Source organism: Colias croceus, chromosome 4 (assembly GCF_905220415.1).
Source record: "Colias croceus chromosome 4, ilColCroc2.1".
Classification (NCBI taxonomy): Eukaryota; Metazoa; Arthropoda; class Insecta; order Lepidoptera; family Pieridae; genus Colias; species Colias croceus.
Genome location: NC_059540.1, coordinates 1721727 through 1746608, shown reverse-complemented (window position 1 = coordinate 1746608; position 24882 = coordinate 1721727). Strand labels below are relative to the sequence as shown.

General features: G+C 33.3%; 1 protein-coding gene and 2 non-coding genes across 17 annotated transcripts in view; 1 reads left to right on the top strand and 2 right to left on the bottom strand.

Moving 5' to 3' along the window:
• The window catches only part of LOC123691045 (rho guanine nucleotide exchange factor 15), a 134558-nt gene that overhangs the window by 90152 nt on the left and 19524 nt on the right, over nt 1-24882 (top strand). For 7 of the 15 annotated variants that reach the window (XM_045635244.1, XM_045635242.1, XM_045635239.1 and 4 more), the window contains exons 3-9: nt 57-260; nt 7519-7688; nt 8602-8749; nt 15127-15610; nt 16528-16682; nt 21148-21265; nt 24529-24673. In XM_045635244.1, coding sequence (XP_045491200.1) covers nt 57-260; nt 7519-7688; nt 8602-8749; nt 15127-15610; nt 16528-16682; nt 21148-21265; nt 24529-24673 — 1424 coding nt within the window. The remainder of the gene's footprint in view (nt 1-56; nt 261-7518; nt 7689-8601; nt 8750-15126; nt 15611-16527; nt 16683-21147; nt 21266-24528; nt 24674-24882) is intronic. The other 8 variants (XM_045635232.1, XM_045635233.1, XM_045635230.1 and 5 more) reach the window with 5 other exon arrangements.
• Trnae-cuc lies at nt 8952-9023 on the bottom strand. Its single transcript has one exon. It is a non-coding gene; the product is annotated as a tRNA-Glu (tRNA).
• On the bottom strand, nt 9111-9182 carry Trnae-cuc. Its single transcript has one exon. It is a non-coding gene; the product is annotated as a tRNA-Glu (tRNA).

The window sequence follows — 24882 nt, the reverse complement described above, 5'->3', positions numbered from 1 at the left end:
CATCCAAACTAAAGGTCGAGGCAAAAGATCGAAGTCTAAAGCACCCTTGTTTTTAGTGTCCGTGTGTTCGCCGACGAAAGTGTACATAGATACAAATGCAAAAAGCCCGTATTATAGTCGAAACGATGAACAAAGACGAGTGCTAAAGGATTCGGATGCAGTGAAATTCATAGATGTTCTGCAGCAGACCTGGTGGTTGGATGTCAGAACTATCCTTCGAAATGGAGAGTTTGAGACACAAGACCTGGTTGCGTTTGTTGGTACGTTTATTTTGATGACATCATCATTTTTTTATCATTGTATAGACCTTCTCTGGTAGATAAGACCTTTAATTTTAAAGCCAGCTACAGGAGCAACACACACATAAACATGTTATAAAAGCAACCAAACAAAAGCCTTGTACGCACATGTATTATTGTGAGAAGCTCTATGTTTAAGTAACTATTAATGCATGATGACTTTAAAGTTTAAAGTAATGTAAGCCGCATTACTTGCGGTAGTAGTGTAAGCTGTATTGCTGCAAATTACGACGTCGATAGAAATGTTATAATCCAATACGCATTTCCATAAAACAAGATTGTTCTCACGGAAATCAGTCAAGACTGTAGTACATGTTGTACCCAGTATGGTATTTAGTATTTACGCATCTGGCAGCCTTGTAAATGGGAAATTGTTGGGTGAAATCAATTACGTAATGAATTGCGTATAATCATTATTGTTTTCTCATAAATTATTATCATTAAGGCTGAGTTTAAACGCATTGTTCGTTCGATGTTAATCTTGGTTATGCGTTTGAAATTACTTCATTAAACTTTCGAATGGACAAAGTATTTTGTGCTCATTTTTGCATATCTAATTTTTTCGCATAACTATTCATAATTTGTTATAAGTAGTTGTAGTAATTATGACACAAAATGTACCTAGACCTAGAGCATTTCTTTTGCGCATATAGGTATATTTTCAGGATAAGGAAACTAAATAGAAAAATGTACAATCAGTAACAGGAAGGTAAAAATCGATGGAATTTTAAAACTTCTTAAGAACTATAGAACATTTAGAAATTAAAGACTTTTTAACGGATTTTAAACGCGATTTATTCATTATATTATTTTCCCGACGTTTCGAACACTTTACAGCGAGGTAGTTTATAAATAACAATTTTTGAATGACCGTCAAGACGTACAACATCTCAGTCCATAGATTAATATAATATATTATATGTCTCAGTCTCCCCGTGACCACGCTCGCTGTAAAGTGTTCGAAACGTCGGGAAAATAATATAATGAATAAATCGCGTTTAAAATCCGTTAAAAAGTCTTTAATTTCTAAATGTATAATACTCGCGTAAAATCAAACCCTAGAAAATACTAACTATAGAACACTTTTTTATATTATGTAATATTAACTCATTTATTAACTGCTACATCATACAAGGTGCTTCACTGTAATAATCCCAAACAACGAAATATTGTTTGTTTGGTGATTACAAATTGACAATAGCTATTGAAACTGAATTGTTTACAAACAACTTCTCAAATTTCAACAATTAATTAAAGATTATCAGTCATTCTGTACATTGAAGAGGTTCATGCAGTTTACATAATTGTTTTGAGATCAAACGTACACTGTGATTATTTCAATGCATCCTGGGATTGTTAGAAAAGCTATATTTGTTCGGAGATGTAAGTGTTTGTAACAATTTTCATATGTAAAGACATCATTATTTAGTCTTTGACTGCTTGTACGGTGAATTGTTTCAAAATCAGTGTTGAGAGTTTTCTAATAAGGACCCCATCTAAAAATTGTCTCGGTTTGATTAGCTTTTTTCTCTTTATTGGGTTCCTCATTTTATCATCTTTATTACGTCCATGAAAACTATCCACGTTTCTTCAATTTTCTTCCACGTTTAAAAGAGCGTTTCGTCTCTCTTATTCAATTGAATTTAAAAAACCGGCCAAGTGCGAGTCGGGCTCGCGCACAAAGGGTTCCGTAGCAGCAAATATAATAAATTACAGTTAAATCAACCTATCTCAAAAACTATAAGAGATACTTTGATCAAACCAAAAATCGTTGAAAGAGTTAATTAGCATGCATCACCTCTATTTTTTTAGAATTTTATACCCCGTAGTTATAAAAATAGAGGGGGGGGGGACATACTTTTTACGACTTTGAGAGCTGATATCTCAAAAACCGTTCACTTTAAGAAAAATGTTTTTTAGAAAACTTTATATCATTTTAAAAGACCTTTCCATTGATACCCCACACGGGTATGTACATCGAAAAAAAAATTTCATCCCTCAGTTACATGTATGGGGGGCCCCACCCCCAATTCTTTTTTTTACTATTTAGTGTCATATTTTTGTAGCGGTTCATACAACACATATTCCCATCAAATTTCATCACTGTAGTACTTATAGTTTCCGAGTAAATCGGCTGTGACAGACGGACAGACGGACAGACGGACAGACGGACATGACGAAACTATAAGGGTTCCGTTTTTGCCATTTTGGCTACGGAACCCTAAAAAGCTCAACCTTTCTGTAAAACTTCTCTTCATGATATAGACTTTAGTGTCGCAGGAAAGAATTTTGTTGAGTTTATATTAATATTTGTTACTTTGTAAATGCAACATAATAAAGCCAATTAAATATACTGGCATTATTTGATTGCTCATTGTATCATCATTTCGAGCACAATATCACAATAATCCTCATATATTATTCAATCCATGTACAATTTGTCAAACCATTTGCTGAAAGATTGGCCATCATTTCACATGCATTTATTCAATTGGCCACCTTGTTTTAGGCACTCATCATGATGAATCAACATTTATGTTGGTATGTCACAAATGCGGTCAAGATTAACGCATTATCATGATCACCATTATGGATGGAATGTTGTGTATCATTGTTTATATTTGATTTTTTCCTTTTACAAGCTATAAAAAGATTAAATACTTTGGTTATAATGTACATTTAATGATCATCTGAGTACTAAGCAGTAACCAAAGTTTGAACAAAAATATCGGGAAAAGGATGCAAGAATGTGTGGAAAGGAAACAGAAGGCTTGTGTTTTTTCTTTTAAAATAAAATTGGTCTCTGGCCTCTGCAACAGATGTGATGCATCTGCTGCAATATAAATACCTATGTACTGGGAAATAGAAACGACTCAGTTAAGCTATACATATATACGTTTTTTGAAACTACATTAGAAGCCCACGAAGCAAAGGGGTTCGTCGACTTATACTTTATCTGCTCTATCTGTATATTTTCTTCGCCTTTATTATTAAAAAAAAAACGTCCATTACATGAAATATGTGAGGCATTCACGCAAAATTATCCATGCCGCGCTTAGAATCAATAACATAGATGTTCATAGAAACAAGTGGTGTCGCTTGCAGTTTGCTGTTGCAGTTTGCTGTCTGCGGCCCGTCTCGGACTTGTACCTTAAACTTAAAAAATATTAATATACTACCTAGACAGGACGACTAGTCGAATCGTTGCACTGATCTTAGGCAATAATTTTATTTTACAACTAGCTGTGCCCGCGACTTCGTCCGCGTGGAATAGCGACTGCATAGTAGTTACTACTTTACATACAATTATTTAGTAAACACGTACTACCATAAACAATTCATAGAATTGTTAATAGAATTTATTACTAATCTAAGCTAAAAAACTTACGTACTTTCCGGAAATCTGGGGCATTTTCCGGGGATATCCGGAAAATGCCTGTAAAATATCTGGGAAATCCCCCGGAAAATGTGTGAAAATGTCCGGGAAATACCCGGAAAATATGCGGAAAATATCCGGAAAATGCGTGAAAATGTTCGGGAAAAGCGTGGAAAATGCCTGAAAAATCTCCGGAAAATGCCAGGGAAATGTCTGGAAAATATCCGGAAAAAGCGTGGAAAATGCCTGGAAAATCCCCGGAAAATGCCTGAGAGATGCCCAGAAAATGCCCGGAAAATATTCAAAAAATGCGTGAAAATGTCCGGAAAAGGCGTGGAAAATGCCTGGAAAATTCCCGGAAAATGTCAGGGAAATGTCTGGAAAATGACTGGGAAATGCCTGAGAAATATATGGAAAATATCCGGAAAATGCATGAAAATGTCCGGAAAATGCGTAAAAATGTCTGGGAAAAGCGTGGAAAGTGCCTGGAAAATCTCCGGAAAATGTCTGGGAAATGTCTGGAAAATATCCGGGAAAAGCGTGGAAAATGCCTGGAAAATGCCTGGAAAATCCCCGGAAAATGCGTGAGGAATTGCCCGGAAAATGCCCGGGAAATATCCGGAAAATGCGTGAAAATGTCCGGGAAAAGCGTGGAAAATGCCACTTCAAATTTGCGAAGTAATTAAAGCAGACAACCAAAAAAAGAAAAAGAAAGCTAAAATCTTTCATATTAAATGTATATGGGATATTCATATTTCATATGTACTTAATGTAAGGGTTTAAAGATATATTTTTTTTGATATTTCTCGATTTATTTAAAAAAAGAATGATTACGGCCATTATTAGGTTAAGTACTTTCGATATCAGTTTAAAGTTTTTTGTTATCTGTAATACTTCCAAAAAAAAATCGCCTGTGCACACTGAACGATTACACCTTGTACATGAATGCCTTAGCAAATGTTCACCGTGATTATTAAATGATCATAATTTTTTTTATTAATGAACCAATTGACATGAATTAAACACTAAATGACAAAAAAATTAACTACAGTTTTGGGTTCGGGATCAATTTAATAATTACACCTGCTAATATTTTTTTACATATTTTCATTGTATAAAATCGTAACATAACTTCCTTTATGTATTGTTCTATTCACACATAGATAATATCTTCCCAAGGTACTAAATTTTAATAAAAAAGTTGTTTTTGTTATTTATATCTAAAAAAGAGTAGTTATATTAGACAGAAATAAACATAAAATTTTTATAAGTTTTATGGAAGCTGAATGTAATGCAAATGGGCAAATGTAAAAGTAAAATTAGGTATTTAAAATAAATAAATGAAACAACTACCAATTACAGAAAAACTTCTTTTTCGGTTGAAAATTGCTGGATCATGAGTATAATTCTTTATCTCTTACCTTGGGCAGTCTGGAAGAGAAATTGATAAATAATATGTACTCTGATCCCAGTACTATCTGTACCGCGAAAGCCATAACGATAATAAAACAACAGTAAAGCACGAATAAAAATCATACTTGTACAGTAGTTGTGAGTGCAATATTTACGTTTCAAAATAACATTTTTTTTGGTACTAAAACGTAGGTAGATTCTCACGGTCGCGGAAGAATTCTAATCAATACCCGCGGCCCCATCATTAAAGCGGCTCGACGGAACACAGTGGGGTTTTAGTCGGTAAGAATCCGACAAAACCCACGGCTCCTTCCCCGGGGGCCGTGGGTATCATTGGAAGATTTCCCCACTATAAAAAAAAGGTAGATTCGCACGCACGCACGCTGATACGTGGTTGGCTGCCCCTTTTCTCATTCCCGAAAAATATCCTCTAAAATTACCCAAGATTCTTCCAATGATTGTACCATACGTTGGAAATTAACTTTAGTCAACAATTGACCACGCGCCAGGATACTTATTTCTACTACATCCTCACGCAAATCGTTAATTTTTTATGAACATTGAATCTGTAAATAAAAAAAAATGAAAAGATTACTTTACCTTATTTTATTAAAAGCTACTAACAAATAAAATTCTATCAAGAACTTAAGTGACCTTCTTTGGGCGTATAATATAGTCTTGTAAAACTTATACATAAAAATAAAATTTCATCATTTTCTTATTTTGTCGTAACTTCAATTCTAATTAAAAACATGAGTCTAACTATATAATTAATTATGTATAAAGAATAAATATAAAAGCCACAACTTACCTTTTGTGGGAACGCAAGAAGGATTTTTTAAAATGTCACAATTAACTGTTAATGGTGTCTTGTTTGACATCAAATAATAAACATCTACCCTCACTTGTAAAATTTTATTTAGTATATTCACATAAAATATAAGCACCTGAATTGGACTCTGGGAAGACATGGGTTAAAAAGTTAAATAAGTACAATTAAAAACCCCACCAACATCATATTATTTAATTCTTAATTATAAATTTGCAAGAAGCGTTAAATATGTAAATTGATTTGATTTTAATGAAGTCTCATAGATGGCGCTTTTTCAAATTTGTCTTTATACTACTAAGATTCATTAAACTGTTTCTCTGCCAAAATTACGTAAATGACGTAGTTTTTATAGTATAAAGCTAGATAATAGCGTGGCTTACCCAAAAACAACATTTAAACATGAGTCTTTAGATTGTACGCTGTGTAATACACGGAATACGTTAGAAAAATAAAGGTTCACAGCTCCTCCCCCGGAGGTGATAGCATGATAATGTGTATATAAAAGCCTCACCCGACCTGTTAGTAATATTCATGCAAAATTTGAAGTCAATCTATGCGGTACTTTTCGAGATTAGCTCGGACAAACATACAGACAAACAGACAAACAGACAAACCGACAAACAGACAAACAGACAAAAATTCTAAAAACTATGTTTTTGGCTTCTATATCGATTATAGATCATGGATTATGTATTCTTTTAAAAAAATATTCAATGTACAGTTTTGACTTTCCTACGATTTTATTATATGTAAGAAATACAAACTCTCATTACTACATACACTATACCGTTACATTTTGTGCAACATACAATTTAAAATAAATAGCAGGTGGCGAATATACGTACTTACATAATGACGGATACACTTGCCTTGACATTTTTACGCGCCACTGGTCTGGGGTTCGAGAAAGTGCAGACGTGCACACGAAAGTGACGTTTAATACTATGTGTATAAAGGTGATTGTCGTATATAGAATATTGCCTATAAATTATTAATGATCACCCGTCTAATCTCTAATCAATTGCATAAAAATGATTGTGGTACGTTGGCTTCTGCAGTTTTCTTTGTCTGGACTTTTCTACGGAGAGGGAAAGTGTCCTCACGTTGAACGTTAGGCAAAAACTGAGTGAGATAACTTTTATAAATACCAATAGCTATGTAAATTGTAACTAGAACCACACATTACTAGAAATTAGTTTATACTAGCTTACCGCCCGCGGCTTCGCCCGCTTTGACTAAAGATAATAAATTATATACTAAAACCTTCCTCTTGAATCACTCTATATATTAAAAAAAACCGCATCAAAATTCGTTGCGTAGTTTGAAAGATTTAAGCATACAAAGGGACATAGGGACAGAGAAAGTGACTTTGTTTTATACTATGTACTTAGTTATAAAGTAATTGCGTAAAAATAATAGAGAGATTTAATTAAATTTATTGATACAATATTTAGCCCTGCTTTCTTTCGACTAGACTAAGAAATGTTTAATTCATATTTTGTTATGTACACTATACTTGAATCTTTTTTCTTGATAAAATTAATATATTTCCAAAATTCAATCATACTTTAGAACTAAAAACAAATTTCTCATTCCAGACTGCGACACGAGCGACTCCGGGCACCTCTACGAGTCGCTCGAACCGGCGACACCGCCAAGACCAGCTAGGCCTTCGCCCCCAGCGCCCCCCGCACACCCTGGAAACACACCAACCCCCCTGATTGACGATGATTTCGACTCGTTTGACAGTGATACTGATGATGATGGGGTAAAGTATTTTTTGTTTGTAAGGTTAAGGAATTCTTTAGCTATAGTTAGCGAATACAATCCATACTAATATTATAAATGCGAAAGTAACTCTGTCTGTCTGTCTGTTACTCAATCACGCCTAAACTACTGAACCAATTTTCATGAAATTTGGTATGGATTTTGATACCCGAGAAAGGACATAGGCTACTTTTTATCCCGGGAAAATGACGCCATTCCGTAAATCCCACGGCAACGGGAACTATGCGGGATTTTCTTTGACTGCGCGGGCGAAGCCGCGGGCGGAAACCTAGTATGTAACTAAGTTAACATTGAGCAAATGCCTATAACTTTCGATAAGAATGATTTGATGTCTATCTATAAATACTCGTGTTAATTAAGTCCCAAATAAGCATTTTTTACATATTAATTTCGTATAACTCTGTTAAGTGACTGTTACAATAATAACCTGATGAAACTTCTCCATATTAATTTCGAGGTATATGTAGAATAACAGAACCAAAGTAAAAAAAAACTGGAAATAAAGAGATAACTGAGGTCTGTTTGCTCTGAAAGGCTCTCTTTTCATAATACAAAACTTTTACACTTTTCCAAATGAGTTAAATATTTGAGTTAGTTATATAATATGAATCGTAGTATCATAATTAATGTATCACGAATTGAAAGTAAATTATAATTTATTGTAGAAAGTAATTATTATTAGAAATTAGATGCAACTGTTACATTGCATTCGACCCAATTTCCCGAACATTTTATAGTAGCTAATAGTCACCGTTAAAACAACAAAAATACTTTTATTACACACACAATCCCCCCATACTTAACAACAAAAAGTATTATTCTGGACATAAAATAATCACATACTCAGCAACAAAAAAAGGCATATTTACTAATATTTTTTATTCTATTTTTAGAGTGTGCAACCCCAGTCGCCGCCAGCATTACCGGCTTCAAGGCTTCCCACACCGCCTGCAGGAGGGCAATACACATTAACAAAAATTGCAAGCGCGGCTCAAAAGAAAATGAGACAGATCAAAAGAAACCTTACTAAACGATATTCAGGTGAGAAAAATAAAGCTAATTTATAAAAATTATTTTACTTAGTCACGCCATTATTGGGAGAAGGATCTTATGAGAGAAAAAAAAATAAAAATCGTAATGGATTAAAAAAAGATAAACTTATATTTACGCATTTGACAGTTCGTGAAGATAGAGATTAGAGATAGATAGGATTTGCTAGTAAAAAATATATAAAAAAAGAATTTTCCGATACCGGGAATCGAACCCGAGCCTCCTGGGTGAGAGCCAGGTATCCTAGCCACTAGACCATATCGGATGTTGGGAGATGTGACGAAAATATGCAGTATATTATGTGGTTACATAATTCTACTGTTTTGTTGAAAATTCTGAAGTAAAAAGTATTTTCCGATACCGGGAATCGAACCCGAGCCTCCTGGGTGAGAGCCAGGTATCCTAGCCACTAGACCATATCGGATGTTGGGAGATGAGATGAAAATCAACAATAGTTTTATTTGAAGAATCGCATAAAAAAGGGATCTTAATAATTAATCCCACCAAAAACATTTTCATGTAAAATGTTGCCAAGACGAGCCCATATGACTCGCACTGTCAAAAAGTTATCAGATCTCATGTAGAGCCAAGCTTCTAACACTACACGCCCTAACTCTACAAGGCCTAATTTCACAAACTCTACACCTTAGTCAAAATATGTGGCTTGGCCATTTCGCTACATTCACATCGGCGTAAGGTGAAAAATTAATATGTGTTATACAATAGTTTTTGTAGTAACGAACGGCCAAGCCACATATTTTGACTAAGGTGTAGAGTTTGTGAAATTAGGCCTTGTAGAGTTAGGGCGTGTAGTGTTAGAAGCTTGGCTCTACATGAGATCTGATAACTTTTTGACAGTGCGAGTCATATGGGCTCGTCTTGGCAACATTTTACATGAAAATGTTTTTGGTGGGATTTCATTTCTTTTTGTAAGTTGTTTGTAACAAATTTTTTTCTTCTTTTTTGGGGTGTATTTCTTGCACACCAGAGACGCCTTTTTTATAGCCCACTCTCTTGTCAAGGACAATTTTTTTTTGTTTTTAGCTACTGTGTGGACGTAAGAGGCAGGAGACGTTCGCAACACTTCTATTCATTCATATTTATATGATCTGATCTGAAGTATATGTCTCAATATATTATGTCGATTAATTAATGATTAAATTTTTAATTTTTTTTTTTAACAAGGAGTACCTATACATATATATATATAGGGGAACCAAGTTTTAGATTATTAGATTAGACCTCTAGCGTCATCAAAATTTAATTTAAAATTACAGGTCTCATACAAACTCCCATCCCCTAGTTTAAGGGGTTGGGGGATGAAAGTTACAAGTTTTATAATTTTTTTGTTGTTTGTGTGCTAATACTAGCTACCATACAAAATTTCAGCTTTCTAGGACATTAGGAAATACCTTAAGAATTTTGATGATCATCAGTGAGTCAGTGACGAAATTAGCGTTTTTTAGATATAAATAAAATCTGAAGTATAAAAGCTAATGTAATTAAAACTTAATATGTTCAATAAATCCGCTATTGACAATATATCCCGAAAATTTTGTTGATCTAGCATAACCCAAACCCAAGTTATGAGGGTTCAAAAAAACGTCGAAGCGCTTCGAGAAAAGGTAGGTAGTGCCCGTGCGCTTCACTTTCGCTTGGCTCGTCTTGGCGGGGGCACTACCGTGCCCCCAGATTTATTCATTCTATCTACTTATCGTTTGAGATTGTAAAGAGAAAAATAAATAGCGAGCTCATCACATTGCAAGAATTTCATTACTTACATTTTTATTTAAGTATCTATGTTAAAATTAACATTTGTTTTTTAGTACTTACTTTAAATTTAACCATGTGACGTCATATCACTCTTGAAATATTACATTTTGTTCTCCTTTGTAAACTTCTTTTATATTCCTAATCTATTAGGTTAACCCGGCAGAACATTTTCCGCGTTAGCTATTCACACTATATTTTATACATTTCAAAAACTACAAAATGATAATTATTCTTTATTCAGAAAAAAGTCGTAATATTATGACCAATCTTCAAACCACCATTGCAAATTTTGAGCTCGAACAAAAACGAGTTGACCAAAAAAATAGATTTTTAAATGTTGAGGTTGTTGGATTACCCGAAAAATCAAATGAAAACTTATTAGACGAATTTATTCGTCTAGGCACTGCCATTAATTGTTGCATTAACAAAGACGATATTGAATTCATCACCAGGGTGCAATCATTCAAAGACAAAAGCGGTTTTCCACGTAAGATTGTAGCAAAACTGAGGAACAAGATCATTAAAGATAACCTAATTAACAACTTCAGAAAGTATAATAAAGCCAAGGGATTAACATCGAATGACCTTGGCTTTGAAGGTAACTCATTGAAAATATTTTTAAATGAGCATCTGACCATAGCTAATAAAATTTTACTAAACTCCTGTAAGCAACGCGCCAAGGAGAGGAATATTAAATTTGTTTGGGTGAAAAACTGTACAATATATTTACGTGTGAGTGAAAAATCCCCGGCCAAAGCTATTTCGTCAGAAGAAGACTTAAAAACTTTTTTAGAATCATCTTTTTAGTGTGCCCTTTGTATTATTACATTATCCAGATTGTAACGCAAATTTTAACTCAATTTAACACACTTACATACACTCTTTACTTTTACTCTAATTATCAAATACAGAACACAACTTTATTGATCTCTTTAAAAACAAACGAACATTTATTTATTCTCTTCAAAAAATTTCTAATTCTCATAAATACAAAAGGTTTCGCACCCCTAATATTCATCTTACGATCGCAACATTCCACAACTTTGAATACTTTTTTCTCAAATACCCGCATTTCTAGCAATATTTTTTGTCACAACAGTTTATTTTTATATTTTAAAGATTATTATGCAATTCAATTGTATAACATCATATTACTTACCGTACATTACGTTACTAATTCATACTATCGTTGTTTTGTATCTTTACTTACGCCTGTAAAGTTAACTTACATATTAAATTATTATAGGTACATTAATATATTATTAAAATTTTTGACTGTCTTTAAATGGCCTCGAAAAGTAGTTGTTTGAATATTTATTATCAGAATACTCGTGGTTTACGAACTAAGTTACCAGAATTGCATAAAAACATAGCATCAAATAATTATGACATTATAATAATAACGGAAAGTTGGTTATGTGACAGTGTTTTGGACTCGGAAGTTTGTGACGCTCGCTACGACGTTTTTCGGTTCGATAGAAGAAATAAAAATAAAGGTGGTGGCGTCTTATTGTGTGTTAAAAAATCGTTAATGGCATATGTTAATAATAATATACGGTGCGACGACGTAGAAAGTGTTTGGATCACAATTCCTGCGGAGGTTTTTAATCATCATTTTACTAAAAACGAAGGTGATTTTCAAATAATAGCCGTATATATTCCTCCAAACTCAGATTTACCTAACACGTTAAAAAAGTTTAACCACGCCCTTTTAACACTGTATGAAAATTACCCTAATAATACGTACTTCGTCGCTGGTGATTTTAACCTACCTTTTATTTCATGGAGTGATAACTTCACGTACAATTTAACTAGTAACAATAACTCTCATTGTTCGGAAGCTGCATTGGAACTTTTAAATATTATAAATTTAATGGGGGCGCGACAGTATAATTTCTCTCCAAACTGTTGTGGTAATATCCTAGATCTTATATTTTCGAATTTATTAATAGAATGTAATAACATTGTGTGCTCCGATTCACTTGTAAATATAGACCGCTATCACTGGCCCCTAGTTATAACCATAAATGATATTTATATTAAACCTTTTAGACCTAAATTTATTAAATTAAAAAAATTCTTTAGTGCGAATTATGATGTAATAAATATTGAAATCAGCAAAGTTAATTGGGGTTCACTTCTAAATTCGGGTTCGGTCGATGAAGCTACTGCTTGTCTTTATAGCGTATTAAATAATGTGATCGATAGGTTTGTACCAACAATAAAAATTTCATCACGTCATAGATATCCTAAATGGTACACTCCAGCTTTAATTAACATGATTAAAGAAAAATATAAATTTCATTCGCGATGGAAAACTCATAAAAATCCTAACGACTATGCGGCTTTTTCGTTACTTAGAACTAGAGTTAAAAAAATACAAAAAGAATCATATACGAGATACATTCAGCGTTGTCAAAATTCAATTAAATCCACGCCTAAGGAATTTTGGAAATACATAAACAACAAACGAAGTAACTGTACCTATCCTTGTAGTATGGTTTACCGGGATCGTAACTTAACGAATGGACATGACATCTGTTCGGCGTTTAGCGAATACTTTCAGTCTGTTTTTCAATCTGATAATCCTTCGGATTCTCTGCCCTCGGTATGTGAGTCTCCTTTTACTAGCAATTTATGTACCATCACCATAGAAGATAAGGATCTCAAGATGCTATTCAAACAATTAGACGGTCGGAAGGGAGCGGGTTCTGACGGTATACCAGCAATTTTTATCAAACGCTGTCATACTAGTCTTCTCGCTCCTTTACGTATTCTTTTCCAACGATCTATAGACGAAGGCATCTTTCCAAATTGCTGGAAAGAAGCATTAATAATACCTATTCATAAAAAAAATTCTAAAAAATGTATAACAAACTATAGAGGGATATCACTACTGAATATATTCGCAAAAATGTTAGAAAAATTAGTATACCGACAGATTTATAACCATACTATAAGCTGCATTCCTTCCGAGCAACATGGATTTATTAAATCGCGCAATGTCGTAACAAACCTACTTGAATTAACACATTACATAAATAATAATATGAATAACCGTGTTCAGATCGACGTCATATACACGGATTTTGAGAAAGCTTTCGACAGGGTTAGCTACAATGTCTTAATGCGTAAACTTTTTGCAGCCGGAATACGGGGAAATCTCCTTAGGTGGACAGAATCATATATCCGAAACAGGTGTCAATCAGTCGTACTGGGAGGCTTTAAATCCAACTTTGTCGATGTAACCTCAGGAGTTCCTCAGGGCTCACATCTCGGCCCCTTATTATACAATTTATATTTATTTGATATTGTTAACTGCTTTTTGAATTCAAAATTCTTGTTGTATGCCGACGATAAAAAAATTTTTAGGAAAATAAACACATTAGAAGACTGCTTTTTACTTCAGGAAGACCTAAATAGACTTTCGAATTATTATAAAAATAATAAAATATCTGTAAATATCCAAAAATGTCAAAAAATATCATTCTCTCGTAATAAATCTATTATATCTTTCAACTACAAAATCTGCGATGAAATTATTCCGGCTGCTGCAACTGTAAGGGACCTTGGTGTGATCCTTGATGAAAAACTTTCTTATAACATACACATTGATACAATAACCCAAAAGGCATATAAAAATCTAGGTTTTATTCTTCGCCAGGCAGATCCGTTTGATGATATCCTTTGTCTTAAAGTAATTTATTTTGCTTATGTTCGCAGCATCCTCGAATTTGCTAGTGTCATTTGGCGTCCAATATACAAATGCCACATCGAGAAAATAGAAAGGCTTCAAAAAATTTTTATTAAAAAATTAAGTTTTAAAACTAAATATTTCTCACCAAATTACCCAGAGGCTTGTTTACACTTTAATTTAAATACTTTAGAAGATAGAAGAAATCTTATTGATATGATGCTATTGCATGATATTGTAAGTAATAAGTTTGATTTCTTATCTGCGCTCTCAAACATCAACTTTTGCACTCCTACTCGGAGAACTCGCCACACACCCCTATTCCATGTACCGGCTGTATCAACAAATTATCTTAAAAACACACCGTTTCGAAGACTTCCCAACGTTTACAATGATAAATTCTCATCTGTTGACATTTTCCACTTATCTCGCGCTAAATTTAAAACTGCGATCCTTGATTTGATTAATTTAGAATATAACAAATAATTTGCATACCTAGTTACACTATATCTACTAATATCAATATACTCCCTCATAGACACTCTCATTCACCCACTCACACCACACACACACACACACACACACACACACACACACACACACACACACACACACACACACACACACACACACACACACACACACATACACGTACATACACATACTTGTTTAGGGTTGAAATTTGCTTTTTAATTATAAAAACCAATTCCAATTTGTATAATTTTAAGTACTTTAAACACTGTTTCTATAATTTCTTTGTTTTTGTCACTTACGTTGAACTGATAATGGTGTACCTTGTTATTGGCGTACTTAATTATTAATTTACTATTTCTTGTATTATAAGCTGTAAGGTACCTTTTTATAAATAAAATAAATAAAATAAATAAATTCTTGTTCACAGTAGCAATGGACGCGAAGACGTTCACAAAATCGAACCAGAACTCCACATACGACGTGCCCAAGAACCAGGCCAAGACAAAATCGCCCGTATACGAGAACTACCAAAAGCCGGAAATCCAACACCTCTACAGTAACATCAATTTCGATAAACATAAGACTGAAAATCCTCTAGCAAAGATTACTGGGACGTTCAAGGAGGAGCTAAAAACTGTTATGGATAAAAAGGATAGATCTGAAAAGCGTTTAAGTTCAGAAGTACCGCCTCCATTACCTGAGAAATTGCAGGAAAAGCCAACAACACCTACTGAAGTGAAGAAAGATAGTGGGACTTTGTCTAGAAAAGCGTATTTTTCGTTCAAATCTCGGTTTAGACGAGCCACGTCTATGGCTGTGGACATCAATGACGTTCCAAGTGCGTTGAAAATTACGAACTCGACGTTTTACTTGACTGACTCTATGGATGGTGACTCGGGATTCAGTAATTGGTAAGCTTTCAAAAGCCTTTACTTTATAATATGTACGCACTGTGATCGAATTATGTTCTAGAATTTGGGAAATGAAGATATCAAATTATACTTTTTGAACAAATTAGTTTGTTCGTGACTCTTGAGATTACACACAGGATATGTATGATACTGAAATATCATATTTAAAATGTTTGCAAATAATAAATTTTGTAAATTCAAAATTCAATTTTGATAGCAACACCATCTTTAAACGCCGTTGTATCGATATCTTATAGTTTGATGGATCGAAATGAAAACTAAGTTAATGAAATAACGTCGTCCTTCGTACTTAAATACTATCTTTGTTTCTTTTTTATTTAACTACATCTTGGCGAAAGTCCAGATTTGTTTTTATAAACTTATTAAGACATGAATCATAACTGGACATGCCAGCGCCATCTAGTATTGGAGAATATAATTGTTAAATGAAAAGTAACATTTTCGAAGTCATACTTGAAAGCACTAATATACATTAAGAGCATTGAGATAATATTACTACGTATGGAGGAGACACCACGAACAAAATCTGTGCGCCATTTTTTTGCTCTAAGTTTTAAAAATTATTATCTAGTTAGGTACTTACCGATGAAAGTTATTCCTTTGCACTTTTCCGTATTTTTTGTATTATTTGTGCAATATCGTAACACACACGAAGGCATATTTGATGCGTTTCACTTTAAAACAAAAAAAAAATTAGCGTGCAGTTACGCCATATGGCGTATGTTGAGCGGAACATAAGTGATGTAGGCGGTGTCGTCTCCATATGTATATCTCAATGATTAAGTGTAGTTTATGTTTTACATCAGTACTTGAATACTGAAAATACTATATTTTTTCGCCTTCCAACCTTCCAAACATTACAAAAATTTGATAACTAAACCACCATTATCGTCCAGCAGCGACAGTGCGAACACCGACGCCCCAGCACACACCCGAGGTACGCGGCTTCGCCCCGGCTGGGCGGAGTCGTCCCCGTGCCTCGCGCTCGAGCGGCCGACCCTCCCGCCGCCGCCGCCCCCGCAGCACACTGACCTTAGCGCTGTCAACGAAGGTCAGACGTCAACTGGTTGTTAGAGGGATTCGAAATTTGATTTTTTTTCTTTTTTGGTTTTCTGTTATGCCAGGATTAGTATTTGCTGAACTGGTTGAAATAGAACGCTACGGTTAATGGGGAATTTTTTTTTTTATTGGGTGTTTTAATGCTGGTTGGTTGTAGAACATTTTTAAGTTGGGATTTTTATTTTCAAAAAGATTCAACTACTTGCCAGTATCGAGTGGGTGCAGTTTTTATGAAAATAAATATTTGATTTTTTATTTATTGGGGATTATGGATACTGGCTTGTTGTAAAAAGATTTGGATAAGAGATAGGCGAACATTAATCTTGAAATAGTAAATAATATAGTTTTGAAATTGCTTTGGTGATTTGAGTTTTATATAAAAGTGGATTTTGGAATTATTGTAAATTGTATTTATCTTTTAAAACAGTACCGCAATGGTTATTTTTTATGAGTAATGAGATTAATTTTAATGGGATTTGGTGACTTGTTAAAAAGGATGATTGGAGTAATAAACTCATCTACATTACTTTAAAGTGATAACATGATAGATGCATAGAACACATTATTAGATTTGATTTATTAGGTATCGAGAAAATTTGGAACAATTTTGTTCTTATTTACTAAATAGTCTTACAGACGACAGTTGACGTCTTCGAGCCATATTAGTGGTTTTAAATTTAATTAATTGGAGGACATATCGAAGACAGCGCTAAACAAAGGTCAGACCCCTGGCTCACTGGATATTTATATAAACTTTTAAAAAATAGAAATAAAAAATACATACAGTCGAATTGAGAAACTCTTGCTAGAATGGTTATAATAAATACTTTGTAGGTAGTAAATAATTATCTTCAAGTATATTATAGGGACCAATTTTGTGCACCTACAAGTAATAATTACATCCATTATCTTTAGGCTAAGAATTATCCATCTCTTCCACGTTAATCTCATCATTAAAAAATAATATTTAAAATAAATTGTCATATAATAATTTAATATTAAAATAAATAAAACAATGAACAATGTTTTAATAAACTTACCTACAAGGAAAAACGTGGACAGATAAATAAAATTGTCGTTATGTTAAAAATGTTTTATGTTCATATTTACCTCCATATTAAACACGTGTATTGTGACGAAGTATTTTCTTGAAGTTTCTACTTGTTTAATAATGCTTTTTGTTTTAAATGTTCCTTTAAACTCAAAGGAAGCAAGTTTGATTCCATTATACGGTAACACACATGTTTTTCAGAAAAAAAATATATTTATAAAATAATAACTCAAAAGTCAAAAGTAAATACCCTATTTTTTACCTGAATGAGGCAAAAGGAACACAGTAAACTTGAGATTCAAGTTAGGTATCAAATACAAAAGATTTTAAAGGGTATCAATGAAAATCATAAACAATTTTAAACCAGTTGGTTTTTTTTTTCAACAAAGGGTTATTATGAATCTGGTCAAGTATTAAATTAATTAACAATTAAATAAATTAATTAAGTTTATATGAACTATCCAATGAACAGGGGACGGTTATGGTTACACGGCACCGCTGTCATGCTGTATGTTTTGCACTGTCTCTATTAAGTATTTACTCGTATTATTTATTTATGTCGCAGTACAATAGGTAGATTATTTAACGATGTAACACAGTTACTTTGTTATGGCCTAAGCCAAAGACTGATCATCACATTATAAGGTAATTGGTCTATAAATGCAAGCTGTTTTATAACACTAATCTTACGACAATAATTGGTTCTGAAAATATTAAATATACCAATGCATAGTTATTTTAAACAATAGATCCACGAAATAGACTATAAAAGATTCTGCAATAATTACCTTGTCCCTAACGCAATAAAAAAATCATTATTGTTATTAATTTGTTTTTTTTAATAGTGTAGTTACAAGCCCAGCTGATAAAGATAAAATATTAAATACCTAAGTACTTACTTAACAAAAAATATGTTTTTTTAAAGTCTTCGAGGATTTTTTCCACAAAACGCTGGATTCGGGTTTTATACCTCATATCTCCTGTAAAACCTTCTATTTTACTGCGACGTAATAATATTTCACACACACATATTTGCTTTCGATACAATACAAATTATGTATTATTTTAAGAGCACATGCATCCTACAATATTGACTAAATTATGTAATCAAAATCACAGTAGGTATTTTTTATTAGATTTTTGTTCTTTATTAAATTTAACGATCGAAATATAAAAAAGAGACGTATAAAAAATTGTATATTTATTTAAAAAAAAATTTTCTTCAAGATAATTGCAGAGATCAAGAATTGTAATAAACAAAGAGAATGATTGCAACGATTTTCCTTAGACTCAAATTACGTATAGCGCCAGTGACTCTCAAAGTAATTGATTTTCATACTTTATTTTGGTATGAAAAAAACAATAGTAAGTGTAATATAGTCATATGCTACGTAATTCAACATCAGGCGTTTTAAAAAAACAAATATAATAGACAATAGAACCTCCAACGCGGTATACAATTTATACTACATACTTCAATGTCTCTTACAAAATATTTTTTTATTACTTTTTAAACATAAATTTTACATTGTTTATGATTTTAACCTCGTTCAACAATTGCACTGTAACTCTAAAGGTTATATCGGTAGATAATCTCCCATAATTCTCGTAAACAAAGCAACAATGTTTTCGTTCCAATTCCCACATTGAGAACCGCTGGCTCGCCGTTGCATCAGACAAACGTGGGTGACAGACCAAAGGCGTAGTTACATCAGTTGTCCTTCCACTTTTATACTCTGTGCACGTTCGAATTTCAAACGGTGCTTTAAATTGTTTATAGTATTTTTTTTTTTCGAATTTTGTATCTGGCGGCAAACATGTTTTATTTTTAATATATTTTTTTTAGTTTTATTATGTGACAGTGTTGTGAGTAGTGATTTTAGAATTTTAATGTTTAAAAAAAATAGCGTCGATGGTGATGGGCCGTGAGTGACGTTTTCTAAAGCATGTAATTTGCATGTTTTATTATCTATGCACTATATGAGAATGCGACACATAATGTCCTTTGTGTTGGTACATTGAGCGCTGACTATATTTGAATACTATATACCATATAGTCATTTCGTCCTCACATATCTTGAAAATACATTGTGGGAGGTAAAAAATGACGTTTTGTTACATTGTATAATTTGTGATTGAATGACCTTCGTTGTATCTGACTAAATATGATCCGATTTTTTTGCGTTCTTTGCAAACTTTTTAGGACAATGCCGTTTTTGTTACTAAATTAGGTATCATGAAATACATTGTCTTGTAACAAATATAATTGATTGCGATGAAATCATCGTACAAACAATTAGTAGACATATAATTTGACAGATGTTATCTATTCAATTACATTGGTCTTATCGTGTTTACTAACAAACCTTTGCACATAATAAAGTCAGCTCTTTATGTACCATTTTGACATTTATTTGTTAAAATTTTCCAAAGAGAATAAGTTGTGGTCAATTTTTTTTTTTAATTTTGTCAATTTTTTATGTTACCTACCACAATTTATTTTTTTACGATGTAATTCAGAGAGTGAGAATGTATATTTTGATACTTAAAATAAGTTTTTAAAAGTATATTTTATCAACTATGGCTATTAAATCTTAAAATTCAGGTATTGAAACATTGGCAAGAACTGTATTTCTAGATCTCAATACACAATCTAGGGAAAACCATAATCCAATAAGTTTCGCTCACTGTTTACATCTTGATTTTCACTGTCTACCTATTATCACTGTAAAAAGAATACTAAAAGTAGTAAAACTGCTTACAAAACGTTTGAAGCGGCTCGCGTCGTCGGCTGAGAGTCTATGATATATAAAAGAGCTAGATACGTTACCCGCTCTCTATTTTGGCAAGAAAAAACTCAGGTAAGTGCCCGAGTTTCACTTAGTCACGCACCATTCAGCGTCGTGGCTGGACGTTCTTTTTGTATCGGCAGTTGTTATTACGAAGTACATGAGTGAGACATGTATTATGTCTCGTGCGTGAGAGTGAAAGAGAGAACAACTGTATTGGTGATAATGCGTTAGTAAGTAGGTATGTATTAATTACGATACGATGTTGGCGTATGCCGCGTCTACTAGTATAATAGGTCATTGCTGAGAGTTGTGTGAGTGAGCCATTTCGAACGTTTTATAGGAAGTTTCGCTACTGTTCATATTCTGTTTACTGTGTTACTGTCAATGATAATATAAGTAGAAAGGTGTAGATAGGCTAAAATGTGACTAATCAGCCAGAATTGACATTAGTTGCTCTCGATTATTGTATCATGCTTATTATTTTGACTTAGAATCTTATGTACACTAGTGTGCCGTTTTTGAAGATCAAATGTGCTAGTAACCTATCTATACCTTTTTACTTATAATGATATCATTGGCAACTTTTCTATAATTTTTAAACATTTATGAAACAGAACTGAAACGGCTCTTGCCGACGCTATCACGAAAGGAGAAGACGCCGCGAACACGAACCTCGTGGTACGCAGAATGTGGCGCTGATACTGCGCCAGCGCAGACTTCCAACTCTTCGTGGTATGTTCTAGAATGTTTAATTTGTTCTGTTTTAAATTAGCACATACTGTCTATACAGTCTACCTCTACCCCTAGAAGAAAGTTTTGCGGCGACTCTATGGGCACTGACTTTATAGAATGTAAGTGAAAGAGAGCTTTGTGTGAAGTAGGTCAAGTTGTGATGGGGGTAGATAGCTATGTAACAAATAGAGACAATGTACCTAGTCACCTTATTACACAACTGCCCAAAAGCTGTTTATGGTACTGTTTCAAAGGTTAGCTATATATTTATTTATAGTAGTACACGGTAACTAGACTTGGTATAGCTGGTAGATTGAATTTGTGGTGGAACAAATCTTTATTCCACCACAAATTCAATCCAACTGAACATGTTTCAGTTTTGATATAACGGGTAAAGTTAGAATCCTCATTCATACCAAGATCTAAGCATTAATTTCCTGTAAATCTAACAAAGCTACAAACTAATACCTACTCTTCTTCGTCGTAATTCTAAAATAAATTTGTTGCTAACCCACACTGCATATCCTGCACTATGGTAACTATAATCAGGGTAATATAATCAAAATTAAATCCCTATAAAGTCTCCAATTCTTGCTCGTATAATGGTTAAGTTCACGTGGAGTGGTTGCGATGACGTCGCGGTGACTCACCAGCCAGTTTGCTCCACCGTTATTGGCACAGGTTATAAGATTAAGCGGTTTGAATTTATGAAAATTTAGTTAAATAAATTCAGTCTTTGTTATATTTGTAACCTTTTGGATGTTCTAAACTTCTGAGAGCAAAGGTTCTAGTGTAATAATAATATACCTACCCACTTAGTAAGCAAGAAAAGAACCGCTGGCATATTAATTATATCTTCTTGCAATTACTAATTTTGACGATGCCTCTGCGTTTATTAAAGGAACCGTAAAGATAAATACCTATATTTTTCACTAACAAAAAATCGCTCGTCGCTTCTAAAATCGCTCGTGCAAACCGCGACCGCTTATTCTTTGCAACTCAATAATCGTTTATAAGTATATAGTATATCAGCAATACCGGTCATCGGTGTTACGAATCCTCAGTCATGTTTTTCTCTCGCCACCAAACAAAACATTAACGGAAACGGTTCGTTAATAAACCGTTAAATTTTAAATACTCTGTGCTTTTTGCTGTCTCTTTCGTAACGTATCTGTGGTGCAGATCTGGATTTTAAAAAATGGAATTGCGATAATAATTTTGGTATGTTCATATTTTCGTCTTATTTTTTTTTTTTCGATTTAATTTAATTTTTTTATAATATAGACATAAAAATATTAATTAGCACCAAAGATTTAAAATTGCTAATGAGGCACTGATTGCTTTGCTTTCATTCGTAATATTAGGAAACATATTCAAAAATTATGATATGAAGTACCTTCTGGTTTTTTTTAATAGATTTAATAGGTATAATAAATACAAATTAAATATGCAATTAATTCATTAAATTAATTAATATTATACAATGCAAGAAATTAACACTCTTTTATATTTACTTTTATTATAAGAATTGGGTCGTCTGGTTTTCTATACAAATGCATATAATTATGTCGAGTGCTTTGTGGAATGGAAGTGAAATGCTGTGAAAGCTTTTACCAAACAAACTTATTATTATACTAAGAAGAAATCTTTATAACTATTGGTTTTATTTGCTTGCTTTTATGTGTTTTTAAAAGTCAATACGTACGTTTATCAAGTAATATTCTAAATTGACTTTTAAAGTAGCCCATTCATCATCACTGTGATCATCACCATACTTTCTTTTGAAGAACTAATTTACTAAGTTAATTATATGCATTGCGATATATACCTAAATCCTAATAATATATTATGCATCAATAAACATAGGTATTTACTTCCTTGGTTTAGTCATTATGATCACGTTCTTTCCTGGTGGAAACGAAAGTTTCTCACACATAATTAAAGCTTTTACTCATTTACCCGTATAAAATGGATTTACTATACGTTTCTATCGCGGCCTACTAGATGATTTTAAAGTATCCCATATCCTCTTTTGGTGTATCGGTCAGAAACATTTCAGAGCTTCTTTACAAACCCGCACAGGAAATATCCATTCTTGCCCGAAATACCTGAATGTTCTGTTCACTACAGACCATTCATTTTCTTGTTATTATCTACCCATAACCGGACCCAAGACCTTTCGAATTCAGCTCACACCTTAGCCACTATGCCAAGAAGGTAGTCCAGCTAGATGGACATATTTAATTTAAATCCTGCATCAAAACTTTTTCTTTTTGCTGTCATTATTCACACGAATCTTACATCGTCGGATAAATTGCTTGAAACCTGTTTAAGTGACTGCATTCCTTGTTATATTGGCAACTTCCGAAACGAAACGCAAGCGAGTATCTTGATCAGGTTTCATGTATTTCTACACTTTATTGCGTTAATTGAGTAGAAATTTAAGATTTATTACAAAATTCAGACTTATAAAGAATAGAAAAAATTCGATCACGAGGCGGGACTCGGATCACGTGATCGAATTTTTTCTATTCTTTATAAATTTATATTTATAAAGCATTTGAATGCCTTAAAAACCAAAAAAATATAAATTCAAAATTCAGACTGTCGATAAAGAAAGGTGCATCGACCCACATTGAGGTTTATACAAAAATATTATTTTACTGTATTGTATAACTACAAGTAAAAATTTAAAGCCCCAAAGCAAAAAGAGTGTAACTTGCTATGGGAGTAAGATTGTGTTTGTCCATTTGAATGGATCATTCGCACACACGGATTATACGTCAAAGTAAGATGGCATGATTCAATTATTATCGTGAGGGAAAATGAAACAACTGTTAACTCTGGATAACTAGTCACATTTATACGTGCTACTCCCATTTTAAAGCTATTTTTATTTATTGCCCGTTGCATTGATCTAAATATTCTTAAATTCTATATTGTCCATAAACAACCATACCCTTGTAAATTCTGGTGAATAGGGCACTTCAACGTGCTATTCAGCGCTTATAACCTACTAGCTGCGCTCCGCGGTTTCACCTGCATGGCTCCGCTCCTGTTGGTTTTAGCGTGATGATATAAAGCCTATAATAGCCTTCCTCGATAAATAGGCTATCTAACACCGAAATCATTTTTCAAATCGGACCAGTAGTTCCTGAGATTAGCGCGTTCAAACAAATTGTACAGATATTAGATTTACACCTTTTTGCTCATTGCTCATAGGACTCAATACTCTTAGCTTCTCTATATAAACCAATCCCCAGGTATGCGGAAGCGGGTCTGTACCCAGCGGGAAACATATCCTCCTCCTCCGGGGCGTCCTCCGGCTCCCACCCGGCGTCTCCGCTGCCACACTCGCTGTTCACCCACGAACCATTGTACCAGTTTTATAACGCTGCTAAAGTTGAGGTGAGTTGGAAAGGGTTAGGAAGATTTTCGGATTATAATGTGATTTGGAAAAATGAGGTCTAAAGATGGAGTGCTTATTTTTGGTTTTTATTATTACTTAAAAATTGATAATTAACTGATATTTAGGTATATTTTTTTTTATTTGAATATTGTAGAATACTACTTAGTAACATTTGTAATTACTATTTGTTATGTTTAAATTTAATCAC